The following is a 14,320-nucleotide window of genomic DNA, read 5'->3' on the forward strand; positions in this document are numbered from 1 at the left end:
TCCGCCTAGCAATAAAGTACGTAAATAGCTGTGGGCTGCTGCCCAGCGTGCAAATAAAGAGAGCTGCTAAGCTGACTGGGGTACCCCAAGCTGTTTGATGGAACAATATTTCTCTTGTTTTATTAATTCTATTAAAGCCAGGCGCAGAAGCATAAGTAGTAAGGCTTCCTTCAGCATGTAGGACTAAGAACATTTCCTCTGTGCCAGCATTTGATGAGCCTTGTGTGCCCATGTGATGCAGAAACATCACTGGACTCCACGCTAGATGTGGACTGGCATCCTATATGGAGCCATCGGCCCACACGTAAGCTCAGCAAAGCTGACCGCCTTTGTACTGTGTGACAGCTCTTTGATATGTCTGCAGAAACAGAGTGCCAGGAATATTCCTGCCTTTGAGAAGTACAAAGTGGGGCTAAAGAGATGGCACATTGATTAAAGGCACTTGCTTATGAAGCCTGATGGCCCAGGTTCAAATCCCCAGGACCCATGTAATGCACAAAGTAGTATATGTATCTGGAGTTTGTTTGCAGTGGCAAAAGGCCCTGTCCTGTCCTTTTGCCTCTCTCCCTCTGCTGAAAATAAAACTTTTTTCAAAAGAAATATGTATCATAACACACACAGACATCCACAAATACAACTGCAGTTGAAGGAGGAGCTATAGCAAAGTAGGAACCATGAACCTTTGCCCAACAGTCATCCTGCTGTGGGTAGAAAATTAGAAGCTCTTCTTTCTATCCAGCTCACCCACTAACCAGCATGTCTCATCTCCCATCCCTTGTATCCTTCCCTGGCTTTGGTCATTATTCAAAGCAAATGACTTGTCTGCGTTTGGATTACTGAGTTAAATCTATACAGCAGACAATGGGCATTACAGGCAAAGGGACCATCTGAACAGCATCGTGTGTGTTTGTTAACCTTCAGTTGAAGAGCATCATGCGTGTTAGTTATCATGCAAGCTGTGGCCAGAGCTCAACTTTTTGTTGAGGTTGCATATAGGATGTGGGGCAAGATGGGTCTAGAGAAGCAAGAAATTCAAATTTATGAAGCACTTTGGGCATTAAAGGACACAAGCTTCAGAATCAACCTAGATGACCATCTATAGATGAGTTAAAAAAAATGTGGCCCGTACACACTGGGATGTTACTTAGCCATGAAACTAAGAGGTGGTGGCAGGCCATTGGGCTTTCCTGCACTCCAACAGTAGAAGCAGGTTAGAGAAAGGAGAGATCGTGCAATGGGATTTCTGCTTCTCTATACTGAGCTCAGTGACCTGATGCCCCTGGGAGCCAATCGCCCTGGTAGGAATAGCAGAAGCTTTACGAAGCTCCATTTCATGTTCTTTTTCAGATCTGTTGCTGAATGGAAGAGACCTTCCGCTCAAGGTCCTTGAGAGGAAACTCAGAACCACAATGAATCCCCATGGATATTTGGCAGCTATTGGTTCTTTCTGCCTCAGCCTTTTTAATAAGCGGCTGCTACCCCAGGTCACAATCTTGCTGAAATCATCTCTGCTACTGCTTCATCCTGCCACGCACACAGCCCTGTAGCCTTCAGTGCGGGCTTGCTTGCTATTTTTATGCACTGGGTCTGATGAGTGGGGTGAGAGGGGGAGCCCGGGCTCTGATCTCGGGTGCCAGGCAAACGGCTTACCTCCTTTCCTTCTTCCACAGAAAGAAAACTTGGGCAGGTCTTCCTCGCAGATGGGATAGGAGAAGTTCAGGACATAAGAACCTTTCATGACAAGAGCTATGTCAAGAAATAGCTCTCTGATGTCCTCCTCTAAAGAGAGAAGCACAACTTCAGTATCCTGAATCTCTGTACAGCAGAGCTCTCATAACATGTTCATTGCCATTAGGCTTCTGGAAGTGGGGACCAGTTTTCTTATTCTCTTGCCAAAATGAGACAACTTAAACTTTACCTGTGTGGGGCAAGGTAGCTCCTTGGCTATTCTTCCCAGCCCCAATCCTCTGGTCCCTCATTGTCATGTCTGATTCCAGAACCTCTCAGGTCCATAATGTTATTTATTTTCCAGGATAGCAGCAGGCGTGGTCAAGCCTGCACACTTCCTCTGCTGCTACTGTCCATGGATGCTCAGGGAGCTCCAGGGATTTCTGTTGGCAGCTTCCATTTCCTTTTGTTCCTTTCTCCATTTCTCCTGTTTGTGTTTCATCTATTCCTCTTTTTTCTCTTCCTCTCCCACCCAAAGCATTTCTTCACATGCTGCAAGTTGAGATAGTGTAAAGTTCCAGAAATATCCAGTCATGTCAGAGTTCCTGGTCTCTGGGAATGTTTTTTTTTTTTTTTTTTTTTTTTTGTCTATTTCACTGGAATTATTCCACACACTAATCTTACTGAATCCTTCTGTTGTGGTTTTAATAAAAACTGTTTTATAAAATGATATTTTAGTAGCTATAGCAAGTATGTTGGTTAATTTTGATGTTATGATCAAACACAGAACAATCAGAGAGTGACCAGATGGGGTGGAGAGAAATATTTTGCACCTCCTCTTTGCCTGGGCCAAAGTGTGAGAACTCATGTTAGCTATTTGGGAAACAAACTAATACAAATAACACAAACTAATAACAAATAACCACGGTGCTGGTGATTGGTCTCAGGTTTGCTTGTGGCCCAGGCCGCAAGCAAGGCTACATGGGAGATTATGCACTCATCAATTCTTGCTCTTGGAATATTTGGTTTTTTGCTGGCTATGCTAATTTCAGGTGCTTACAGCATCCAAGTGAGTGTCTGGAGTCTTTTTGGTATGAAAGCTCAGCACTCAATGAGAATGGGGCTCAATTAGTGAGAAGATGGGAAATGAAGATGGAGTTGGGGCTCTCTCCAGGAAGAGACAGATATACCCAGTGGTACACCCAGTTGTGATACATAATATAAACGAATCAGGGTTGCTGCCTGGCTATGCTTGACCTCAAGGTAATCATTTCTACTTACTCAGAATGACTCCAAATCTAATGTTGAGATTTGATTGTAAGTGTTTGGAACACTGGTCAATAGAAAGGCCAAAATCCTGTAGGGGATCTGTCAGAGAGGAAACCCGGAGATTAGTCATGAGTATACTGTATGCTCTGTAAATTCATACGTAAAACACATGCCAGTTATATTTATGATTTTTACAGGAGTCACTAAAGTTTATTCGAAAACATATTGCCCAATACTTTAAAAAGATGTCTGTGACATTTTCATCAACGCCTTCCAGTCCATCCAAAATCAGTGTCACCTCCACCCTGAAGACAGATTCTCAGTCCATGGAGTAATGGTGGTTTTGATGTTTGGTTTACATCTTTACTTGTTAACAATTTTGTCATTCAAGTTTTATCACTATGCTTCTTTTTTGAAGCAGGGTCTCACTCCATCTTATGCTGACCTGCAACTCACTTTGTAGCCCAGGCTAGCTTTGAACTCACGGCAACTCTCCTACCTCAGCCTCCTGAGTGCTGAGATTATAAGTATATGCACAACATACTATCCTGGCTCATTGTTTAAATTCTTTTAGATCTTGAATCCCTGTTCTTAAAATTGCCTACTGATTGTATAAATTATTGTAATTAAGATAGATGTATTAAGATGTATGCAGATATTCAAAGTTAAGATCCATCTTTGTAATTCTGCTTCATCCCATCCCATCCTACTCAATAAGTTTTTTCTCCAAGTGTTTGATTATATGCTAAGTATTCTGTTACACACCATAGGAGATGTAATGATAATATACTTGACACACAAGTTTTGCTTATTCAATTGGCTCCAGTGGCTCATCTGTGAATCAGGATAAAGTTCAGTTTCACAACAACAGCACTGCACATCATAAATCCATCCTTCAGTCTTTGAGACTGAGTGAGGACACACACACCCAGTAAATTTCCCCTACCTCTGATTGGCTTGTATGTTTACCTATTCTAGACACTCTTCATTCATTATCTTCTTTGTGAAGTCTCCCCTGATGCCCTGAAAAATATTTGTCTTTTGCTTCTCTGAATTCACCATCCAGTTGTAGTGAAAGAACTTTTTACTGTGTAAATATGTGCAGTCTCTTCAGTACCAGTAGAGAACCAATCCAGGGTCCCCCCTCTTCTGCCAGTGGAAAACAATCCAGAGATGCTCAAGTTACTGACATAACAGTATATCTGCATATATTTGCAAATATATCCTCCTGTATATTTTAAGACATCTCTAGATTGCTTATAATGACTGATAAGATACAATGCCATCTAAATCATTGCTACTGTGCACTGTCCAAAGAACAATGGCAGGGAGAAAAGTCTCTACATGTTCAGTGAAAATATAATATATTACAAATACTTTAGCTCTGTTTGGTTGAATCTGGTTGTCTTAGTTTCATATCCTAAGAATTTGAGTGAGGCGGAATTAACAAGTAAAGGATTGACCTTTCTTGATGGAAGGAAATTTCAAGACATCACAGCATTCAGGTAATACCATGGGTACTGCTCTTATCTAGGTTTACAGTGAGACAGACAGACAGACAGAAGCACACACACACACACACACACACACACACACACAGAAAGAGAGAAAGAGAGAGAGATCATCAAGTGAAGCAGAAAGACATTAAAAATGTGAAGTTTGGTAAGGAAAAGAACATGATCAAGTTTAATACACTTTTCACTGGGACAATAGAAAAGGTGCCTTGAGGGCTGGGGGTGTCGCTTGGCCAGTCAAGTGCTTATCTGTGTAAGCCTAAAGACTTGAGTTTGGATTCCCAGCATCCAGGTAAAAGTTAAGTGTGGTGACACATGCCGATAATCTATGTGCAGGAGCAGCAGAGATAGGAGGATCCCTTAAGCTTGATGGCTAGCTAATCTAGTCACTTTGGTGAGCTCCAGTTCAGTCAAGACCCTGACTTAAAAATAAGGTGGAAAGCAACTGAAGAAGACGCCTGATAGTGACCTCTGGCCTCCACATGCACACATGTATATGCATGCCTGCACACACATGCATATAAATGCATATATACATATGCATGTGCACGTGTACACACACACACACACACACACACACACACACACACGTTAGTTGAAATGATTGAACTGAGAATATCACTCAAGGGGTTCCATGCTGGAAAACAGCAGTAGTTGCTGTGAACAGATACCTCACAAGAGGCAGCTTAAGGAAGGAAAGGGTTTATGTTGGCTCATAATTCCAGGGGTCCAGTCCATTCACGGTGGCTGGAGCAGGAGGCAGGCTGGTCACATCACATCCACAGCCAGGAAGCAGATGATGAACAGAAGTGGAGCTAAGCTATAACCCTCAAGGCCCGCCCCCAGTGACGCACTTCCTCCAGCCAGGCTCCACCTCCTAAAGGTTCCACGACCTTCCCAAACAGCGCCAACATCTGGGGACCAAGTGTTCAAACGTAATAGCTCATGGCGACACAGTTCACATTCAAACCACAGTGCAGGGACAGTTGCTAAGGTTCACAGAGACCCCCATCAGCTGTGGGAGAAGTAGAGGAGACCACATTTCAAGCTGGAAGCTGTCTTTGGCAGCATTATCCACATGGTGCTGTTTTAGCATGCATGCCAAATGCCCAGGTTGTGGTTCACAGGGGTTTGGACCAAGGTCCCATAAAGCCTGGGAAGCCACACAGTGAGGTCAGGGTCAGATTCCTTTCACAGAAGCCCATGACAAGCCCCGGCATGAAGTTGTGAAGGTGAGCCCCAGGTTTCAGTTGAGATCACAGGCTGTCAAGAGAAGCCAGGACTGGGACGTCTGACAAGGAAAGCCTCAGGCATGGAGTGGAACTGGCCCAAGAGAGAGGCAACCCATGCGGCACGTGGGGGGGTCTGGTGGGGTGGGCTGACCCAAGGCTAGGAGAACCTACATGATGCCAACAAGAGCCCCAGATACCAGTCCTGGAGCTGCGGGACTTGGGGTTTGCCCTGCTGGGTTCCTGTTCTGGCTCTTTTAATCTTCCTTATTCTGGCCCTCCTTTTGGAATGGGAATGTTTATTTGGTGCCATTGTAAGTGCCTGAGTTTCACAGGGACTTGCAGTCAAGAGATTGCCCAGCGTCAGGAGAGACTGCACTTCCACTTTCAGCAATTTTGGAACTGTTAAGATTCTGGAAATGTTTAGAGATGAACTAAATCTTTTTCACATTATGAGATTAAAAATGAGACTTCAGGGGCCAGGGTAGAATGTTTTGATTGAACAGTGATATGTTTGGGCATGAAGTTGAAAAAAAGTCCAATTTATGATTCTTAATCCATTGTCAACTCGATGGGATTTATAGTACAGGGGACAACGACTCTGAAAGTTTCTGTGAGGAGTTTCCAGCGAGGTTTAAAGAGGTGGGAAAACCCACCTTGAATGTGGAGGATGCCACTCCATGGGCTGGGGTCCTGAGCAAAAAGGCAAAAGTGAGCTGAACACTGGCTTTTGTCTCTCTGCTTCTTGGCTGCTTATGTGATCTGGCCAGCTGCCCCAGCTTCCACCTCTTGCCTCCCCCACCAGGTCGGATGATACTCCCAACTACGCCGGTCAAAATAAGCATGGCCTGCATCAAGTTGCTTTTGCCGGGCATTTTCCCATTACAATGAGAAAAACAGCTAACACTTCCTCCTGGTTTTATCTATATTACAAATGCCTCAGGACCACCTACCAAAGTAAGAGATAGTGCGTTATGATTTCTAAGTAAGTTCTCCTTGTACAGTGGAGGAAGCAATTGAGGGTATCCTATCAGAGTCAGAACATCTGGCTGTGGGTATTCTAAACAAGGAAACTGGAGGCTTTAGGAGAGGTGGTGCCCTCTGGCTGGCAGAACAGTGGGGTCTCCTCCGGCACTTCAGGGTCGAGTGGCGACTGAACTGAGAAGCGAAGTGAACACGGCCATGGAATACAAGGTCTGCTGTTCTGGAATGCTTCTTCCTTGGTTTCTCTCCTGCCATCTGGGCCTTCCCTCCAGCTTCATTATAACTCTCCAGATGCTATTGAGTTTCCTTGTCCAGCCCTACTCTGGCCTTCCATGGCCTGTTCTGTTTTCAAAATACCTTTATTTTCCCTCATCAGTGTGGAAGTTATGACTCCATTGCTGTTCCCTTAGATTATTCCAGGGTGTAAGCCAGGAGAGGCTAGGAGCTATGTCCTATTTAGATATTCCAATAACCAATGTCTACTTCAGTGGACATGCCTAATGATATCAGTTGGTTGGATAAAGCAGATGGAAAGGCCAAAAGGTCAGTAAATTTGATGGCAGCAGAAGGCATTAGGCAACTGAGCTTTTATTTCCAGTTTCTTTCATGGGTGCCAACAATTTCCTGGGAGGTCTGGGTATGAGGCCAATGATAGCTAATCTGCTTTGCATACTTGGCCAGACTTCCTGTGAAGCTACAAGGGCACCAACTTTTCTTTTAATATTTTATTTATTTATTTGAGAGAGAGCAAGAAAGAGGCAGATAGCAAGAAAGAGAGAATGTGTGTGCCAGAGCCTCCAGCCACTGCAAATGAACTCTAGACGCATGTGCCCCTTGTGCATCTGGCCAATGTGGGTCCTGGGGAATCGAACTGGGATTTTGAGGATTCGCAGGCAAACACCTTAACCGCTAGGCCATTTCCCCAGCCTGGTTTCAACTTTTCTTAAAAATAGTGAGGACATTTTCTTTGGTACTTGGTATGGAGTATTCTTGAGCAGCTGATGATTAGAGGTCAGGTGTGGTAGGCATCCCTTTGAGTCTTTGAGCATTCTTTCCAAACAAAAGCAAGCAGACCTTTAGACATTGTCCTTCAGGCTGGCTCCCAACTCTGCACACTTGTAGTATTTATGATTTGGATCTTGTTGTGTATTGATCCAAAAGTTTGTTTTCTCGTATGCCTGTGTTTCAACAAGGGTTTTAATATTCTTGTATGAATTCATAGAATAACATTCCAAGGTCATTGAACACCTATCCACAAAGATGATGCATAAGGCATTGGTGAAACACCATTCCAAGAAATTCATTGCTATTGTGACACAAAATTAACATTCATTCCTTTTGTTTTTGAATCAGCCGTGTATTCTCCTTGGCTCACTGCCTTTTTAGACAAAGAAATAACTTACAGTGTGGTGGGTGTATTCTGCTTATGTTTTTTTTTTTGTTGTTGTTGTTGTTTTTTGGTATTTTTTATGAGCTTCTCTTTTACCCTCCTATCAAATCTCATTAATATAGAGTCACACAGCAAGGCCTCAATAGGTCTTTTTCCCCCCAAATAATAGAACTCCTACTCCCATTCAAGGCTCTTCTGCCAGCATTTTATAGGAAACCGACTCATACATTCCCAGCTGTACATGTGATGTGTTTTCAACTGAGATATGCAGATGCATAACTATGGCTCTTGATATCAACTGCAATAAAAATGGAATTAACACTGCCAGGATGGAATATGTCTTGTTTGTCAAGTGAGGGATTAAGTGCTCCTTGCAGGCTGCTGGGTAACAGAGGCGGGTATGCTTTTGAGTGTGGAGATAAGTTTAGATTGCTGGTGGAAAATTCTGGAGCTCTCACTTATTTGCTTCCAATTATAGGATCAATTAAGTTCTTTAATAACAGCCTTTTTATTGACACAAAAGATAGGCATATGTGCATGGCCCCTTTGACCTCTGGATTCATTCAGTTAGAATAACTTAAATTTGGCTTCTACCAGCTGGCGAGGTGATAGCTTGTAGTCTAACTCAGTGTTCCCTCCTTGCCTGAAGTTTTGCCTTCCAGATTTCTTTTTCTTTTTTACGTATTTGCAAGCAGAGAGGGAGGTGGGAATGAGTTCACCAAGGCCTCCTGCCCCTACAAACAAACTCCAGGAACATGTGCCACTTTGTGCATCTGGCTTTATGTGGCTACTGGTGGATCGAACTTGGGCTAGCAGGCTTGGCAAGCAAGCACCTGTAACCACTGAGCAATCTCTCTAGCCCCAGCTGCGGTTTTCATTGCCTATGGTCAAGAACTGCCATAAGTATTGAATGGAAAACATTTCAAAATATCCAATAGGTAAGTTTTAAATTGGTGCCATTTCTGAGAACTGTAATGAAACCTGAAGGCATCACCCTGGAGGTGGATCATCTCTGTCTTGTGTATCCACAGTGTGTACACAACCCATCCCTTCACGGCTATCTGGTCATAAGAACTGTCCCAGCGTTGCAGGGTCTGTGTTTGAGTCACTGTTACTTGAAATAACTGTGGCCACAGTGGAGCCCAAGGGTAGCAACGTGGAAATTCAGATATGCAGAAGGTGAAAAGATAAAAATTCTCAATAAAGAAACACATGCGCCGGGCATGGTGGTGCACATCTTTAATCCTAGCACTCGAGAGGCAGAGGTAGGAGGATCGCCATGAGTTCAAGGCCACCCTGAGGCTACAGAGTGAATTCCAGGTCAGCCTGGGCCACAGTGAGACCTTACCTTGAAAAACCAACCAACCAAACAAACAAATAAATAAAAGAAAAATAAAATAAAATAAAATAAAATAAAATAAAATGCAGGGCTGGAGAGATAGCTTACCAGCTCAAGCACTTGCCTACAAAGCCTAAGAACCTGGTTTAATTCCCAAGTATCTACATAAAACATCAGATGCACAAAGTGGCACATGTGTATGGAGTTTGCTTGCAGTGGCTAGAGGTCCTGGTGCACCCATTCTCTCTGGGTACAAAGAAATAAAAATATTTAAAATAAATAAATAGTCCGGGTGTGGTGGCACACACCTTTAATCCCAGCACTCAGGAGGCAGAGGTAGGAGGATCGCCATGAGGTCGAGACCACCCTGAGACTACAGAGTGAATTCCAGGTCTGCCTGAGCTAGAGTGAGACCCTACCTTGAAAACGAAAAATCACATGTCACATGCTAATACTACTAAGATCTATGGTAAGAAGGAAATATGGTTTACATAGGATTCAGCATGTTCTATGGTTTCCCATGCACTTGGTGGTCTTGGGATGTATTCCCTGGTAAGGGGACACTAAGATTGCTCTGGACATGACCCTGCAGTGAGGAGCAGCCCGTCACCGCTTCTTAAATAAGCCTGCATGCTGGAATCGCTTGAGCAGCACTGTGAAAGTGCAGTTTCGGCATCACATCCCAGTCATTCTGATTTTTGCTGTTTTTTTGAGGTAGGGTTTCACGGCAGCTCAGCTCAGGCTGACCTGGAATTCACTATGTGGTCTCAGGGTGGCCTCCAATTCACAGCGATCCTCCTACCTCTGCCTCCCAGGTGCTGGGATTAAAGGCGTGTGCCACCACACCTGGCCTCATTCTGATTTTAATGTGAGATTTTTGAACACTCCCTAAGTGATTCAACTACCCCACTTCATTTGAAAGCCACTGTTATAAGTCATTTGGGTATTTTTTGCCTCTCTTGGGTGTACAATCTTATCTAGGCAAGTGTTTGGATATGCCATGATAAATCTAGATTTATCATTCCAGGTTCAAAGTTGAAACCATTTTATAGATATTCCTAATAAATCTCTTAGCAAATCATTTCCTATGCTTTGTAGAATTTATGAGGGTTTCGGGAGCTTCAGGTAGAATCCTCCTACCCAGACCACGATTATCTTATCTGTCCCTTGAGCCTTCTGGTCCTCTCTGTCCATCTTTCTCCCTGCTCTGTAGAGCAGTGGCTTGTTTCCTCCTGTCTCAGTGGGAGGAGCTTCAACCAGACCCAAGCTCCCTGAGGCTTCTGATCTACCCAGCTGGAGCCTCCAGAATTCTTTCGAGAAGACAGGCCAGTGCTTAAGTGGAATTCTTGGAACAGCCCTTATGAGCATTTAAAAACAAACAGACAAACTTTCCTTCCCCTAACTGTCTCCCACACACAGTACGAGGCATGGAAAGGTTTGAAATGGTATGCCCGGGACAGAAGCATATAGAACTTCAAAGATGAACGATGGGAGCCAGTGGAGGATGGCAGGGGGAGAAAACCTTGGATACAGTTGTTAAAAACTCCCCCCATGGAGGTGAATGCAGAGGAGCAGCAGACGTGGGGCATGGGCTTGGAAAGCCAAACCAGAGAGGCCTGTGACACCCTCTCTGGGCTACCTTCTGCACTCATCGGGGACTCTCAGTACAGTGCCATGACGTACGGGTGGTGTTTCCTTAGACACCCACAGGCCATACTGTTTCCAGAGCTGCTTCAGGAAGGAACCGTGGAGCCCAGGGCATTTAGCCAGTGCCTGTCCAGGACCAATAAAGCTGTTCACATACAGGTTTTCGTATTGACACATTTTTCATTTCTCTGGAATAAATGCCCACGGGTGGGATTGCTACATAATACGGCAAGCGTATGTTCAATTTCAGAAAAAATTGCCCAGCTGCTATCCACGGTGGCAGTGGATGTGAAGCTCTGGGAGGCATCTAGTAGGTAAGATCTGCTTAAAAGACAGTTTCTGGAGAAGAGCTGCTTCCCAAGGGAGAAATTACAGGAACTTTGTAGTCCCCTGTGTGCTCAACAGCGTCTGTGCCCACTCAGCTCTTGGAGGCCTAGTTGATTGCCCCTGGGAAGTAACTGGTGCCACAGGAGCGAGTTATCAGCACTGCAGGCCTGGGACGACGTGTGCGCCTGCGACAGCTGGTGTCTGTGCTGAGCCACCTCCCTTCCTTTCCAAGGCTGCACTCAGGGCCCATGAGGCCCTTTTGGCACACTCTGAGATCCAAAGAATGAGTGTTAACTGTGGGGATGTGCTCCCCAAATGCTTTCTAGCATGGGATCCGCTCGATGTGTTGTCTGTCCTGCTCTCTGTACACCCGACAATGAATCCCTGCTGACCCACAGGAGGAAAAAATCAATTTACATTTCTCCTAGGCAGAAGTCCTGCTGACCGCGATGGCTCACGCCCAGCCTCCTTCTCTGTGTTCGTGCATCTCAGTGGGCCAGAGATGCTGCTTGTGAACATGGTGCCTCTGATGTAGAGCAGAGGACAGACTACCAGGACGCACCAAGTTCAAGGGAGACCACAGGCTCCTGCTTCCGTAGAGGACAGAAGCCCCTGGCTCCTGGGTATGGGCTTCGTCCAGAAAGGGTGGCTAAAGCTGTCTGGTGGGGATGCCATGCAAACCAGGGAGTTGAATTCCTCCTGCCCGAGGCCAGCTCACCACTTCCTCCTGCGTCTCCCAGGAAGTCTGCTGAGTGCCTAGATCAGAAAGACAGCTCCCCCTGCCCCTGCCCGGAGTGGAGATGCTTCTAGAGGAAACTCTGCTTCGGGTTTGCACCTTACTGTTCACAAAATCCAGAGCATCTGGAAGTAGGATCCCCATGGGCTAGTATTCCAAGCTGATGCCAGCCCGTCCTGCCAGAGACAAGAAGCAACTGCTTCGGCTCCCTGTCAGCAAAATAAATTCCTAACCAAGGAAAGGCCTCACCTCCGTCTTCTGAACCCACATGCGCTAGGGTTATTTCTCTCCTCACTACAGGATTGAAAGGAGGTTCTGCTAAAAGTCTGTCAGGCGTTACAAATGACTGAGATGGCTCAGTGGGTAACACGAGCTACCCAAGCATGAGGGCCGGGGTTCGATTCCCAGCACCCATGTAAAAAGCCTGGCTTTCCGGTGACCCCAGAACTGAGTGGGGCAGAGACCAAAGCATCATTGGGGCTCCCTGGTCAGCCAGACAAGCGGGGAGCTCTAGGGTCTGTCTCAAGGAAATAATACGGAAAAGAAATGGAGACACGGTGTCCTCTGGCCTGTGCATGCATACACATGGGGTGTGCACGTGTGTGCTCACACCTGTATAACCCCCCCCACACACACACACATCAGAGGAAATCAAAGCTCGAAAGCTGCAGGGCTGCTAAGTTAGGCAAGTGGACCTCAGAGGAACAACTGGAGAGCACACCTTCCACCACCCCCCGCCCATGTCATCCCAGGCGCTCATCTCAGCTGGGCGACACCGTGCTGGGGCCGAGCCCTTCACAGCCCTGCTGCGACCATGCGGACACTGCGTGGCCTTCTCTTCTGTATGCTTTCAGTGTGTGGAGACGCATTACTAGTCGGATCTGATGTCAGTACAGCTAACGACCTTTGCCCCAGCTTACATGTCACAGAAGTGGAGAAAGAAGCCAGGCGTGGTGGCACACGCCTTTAATCCCAGCACTAGGGAGGCAGACGTAGGAGGATCTTCTTGAGGCCTCCCTGAGACTACATAGTGAATTCCAGGTCAGCCTGAGCTAGAGAGAGAGCCTACCTCGAAAAACCAAAAACCAAACACACACACAAAAAAAAAAAAGTGGAGAAAGTAAAGTCTTGGACTGGGAAATGCTTTCTGACGTAACAGACTAAATAACAGATGCTCACACTGTGTGTAGCAGCTGATGCCTGTAACCCCAGCTCATGGTAAGACAGAGGCAAGAATGAGGATCACAAGTTGGAGGCCAGCCTGGGCTACAGAGAGAGTCCCAGGCACACATGGACCTAAGAGACATCATCTGGAAAACAACCCAGATGTTCTCAACAGTTTGTAATAACAGATATTTGGATGAAACGTAAATATTCATCAAGAAAAGAAGGAATCTAGAAGTATGTGGTCAACCATGTTAATTGCTGCTCAATTTATAATAGCTGGGAAATGGAACCAGCCTAGATGTCCCTCAACTGATGAGTGGATAGTGAAGATGTGGCACATTTATACAATGGAGTTCTACTCAGTGGTAAAGAAAAATGAAGTTATGAAATTTGCAGAAAAATGAATGGATCTGGAAAGGATTATACTAAGTGAGGTAACCCAGGCCCAGAAAGCCAAGTGCCACATGTTCTCCCTCATATGTGGATCCTAGCTACAGATGATTGGGCTTCTGCGTGAGAAGGAAAATACTTAGTAGCAGAGGCCAGTAAGTTAAAAAGGAGATATAAAGGGAAGAGAAAGGAAGGGAGGAGGGTACTTAATAGGTTGGTATTGTATATATGTAAGTACAATGATTGAGATAGGGAGGTAATATGATGGAGAATGGAATTTCAAAGGGAAAAGTGGGGGGGGGACGGAGGGTATTACCATGGGATATTTTTTATAATCATGGAAAATGTTAATACAAATTGTGAAAAGAAAAAAAAAAAGAAAAGAAGGAATCAATTATGTCTACACACACTACGCACTCTTCAGATATGGAATGAATTTCACAAAGTAGCACATGCTAGCTATCCCCTGGGGGGGGCACAGTACATTAACCCCCAAGAAAATTGTGCATTGAAGTCTCATTAATTCCAGTAACGTGTTGATTCAGTCGTCCAACTGGACAGCCATACTGAAGGCCTGTAAGAGCGATTCTCTGCACTTGGCTTCCCTCTGTCAAATCTTTGAGCATTCTTTTCCTTGCTGATTTTCTGTGGGGACCTTCA

The 14,320-nt window shown here is 45.2% G+C and overlaps 1 protein-coding gene across 1 annotated transcript in view; it reads right to left on the reverse strand.

Annotated features, from left to right (window-relative positions):
• Positions 1-14,320, reverse strand: part of Ly86 (lymphocyte antigen 86) — a 78,389-nt gene that overhangs the window by 36,860 nt on the left and 27,209 nt on the right. Inside the window, exons 3-4 of the mRNA XM_045136376.1 lie at positions 2,950-3,036; positions 1,651-1,779 (exon numbers count right to left, since the gene is read on the reverse strand). Of these exons, the coding sequence (XP_044992311.1) occupies positions 1,651-1,779; positions 2,950-3,036 (216 nt within the window). The remainder of the gene's footprint in view (positions 1-1,650; positions 1,780-2,949; positions 3,037-14,320) is intronic.

This window comes from Jaculus jaculus, chromosome 17 (genome assembly GCF_020740685.1).
Source record: "Jaculus jaculus isolate mJacJac1 chromosome 17, mJacJac1.mat.Y.cur, whole genome shotgun sequence".
Classification (NCBI taxonomy): domain Eukaryota; kingdom Metazoa; phylum Chordata; class Mammalia; order Rodentia; family Dipodidae; genus Jaculus; species Jaculus jaculus.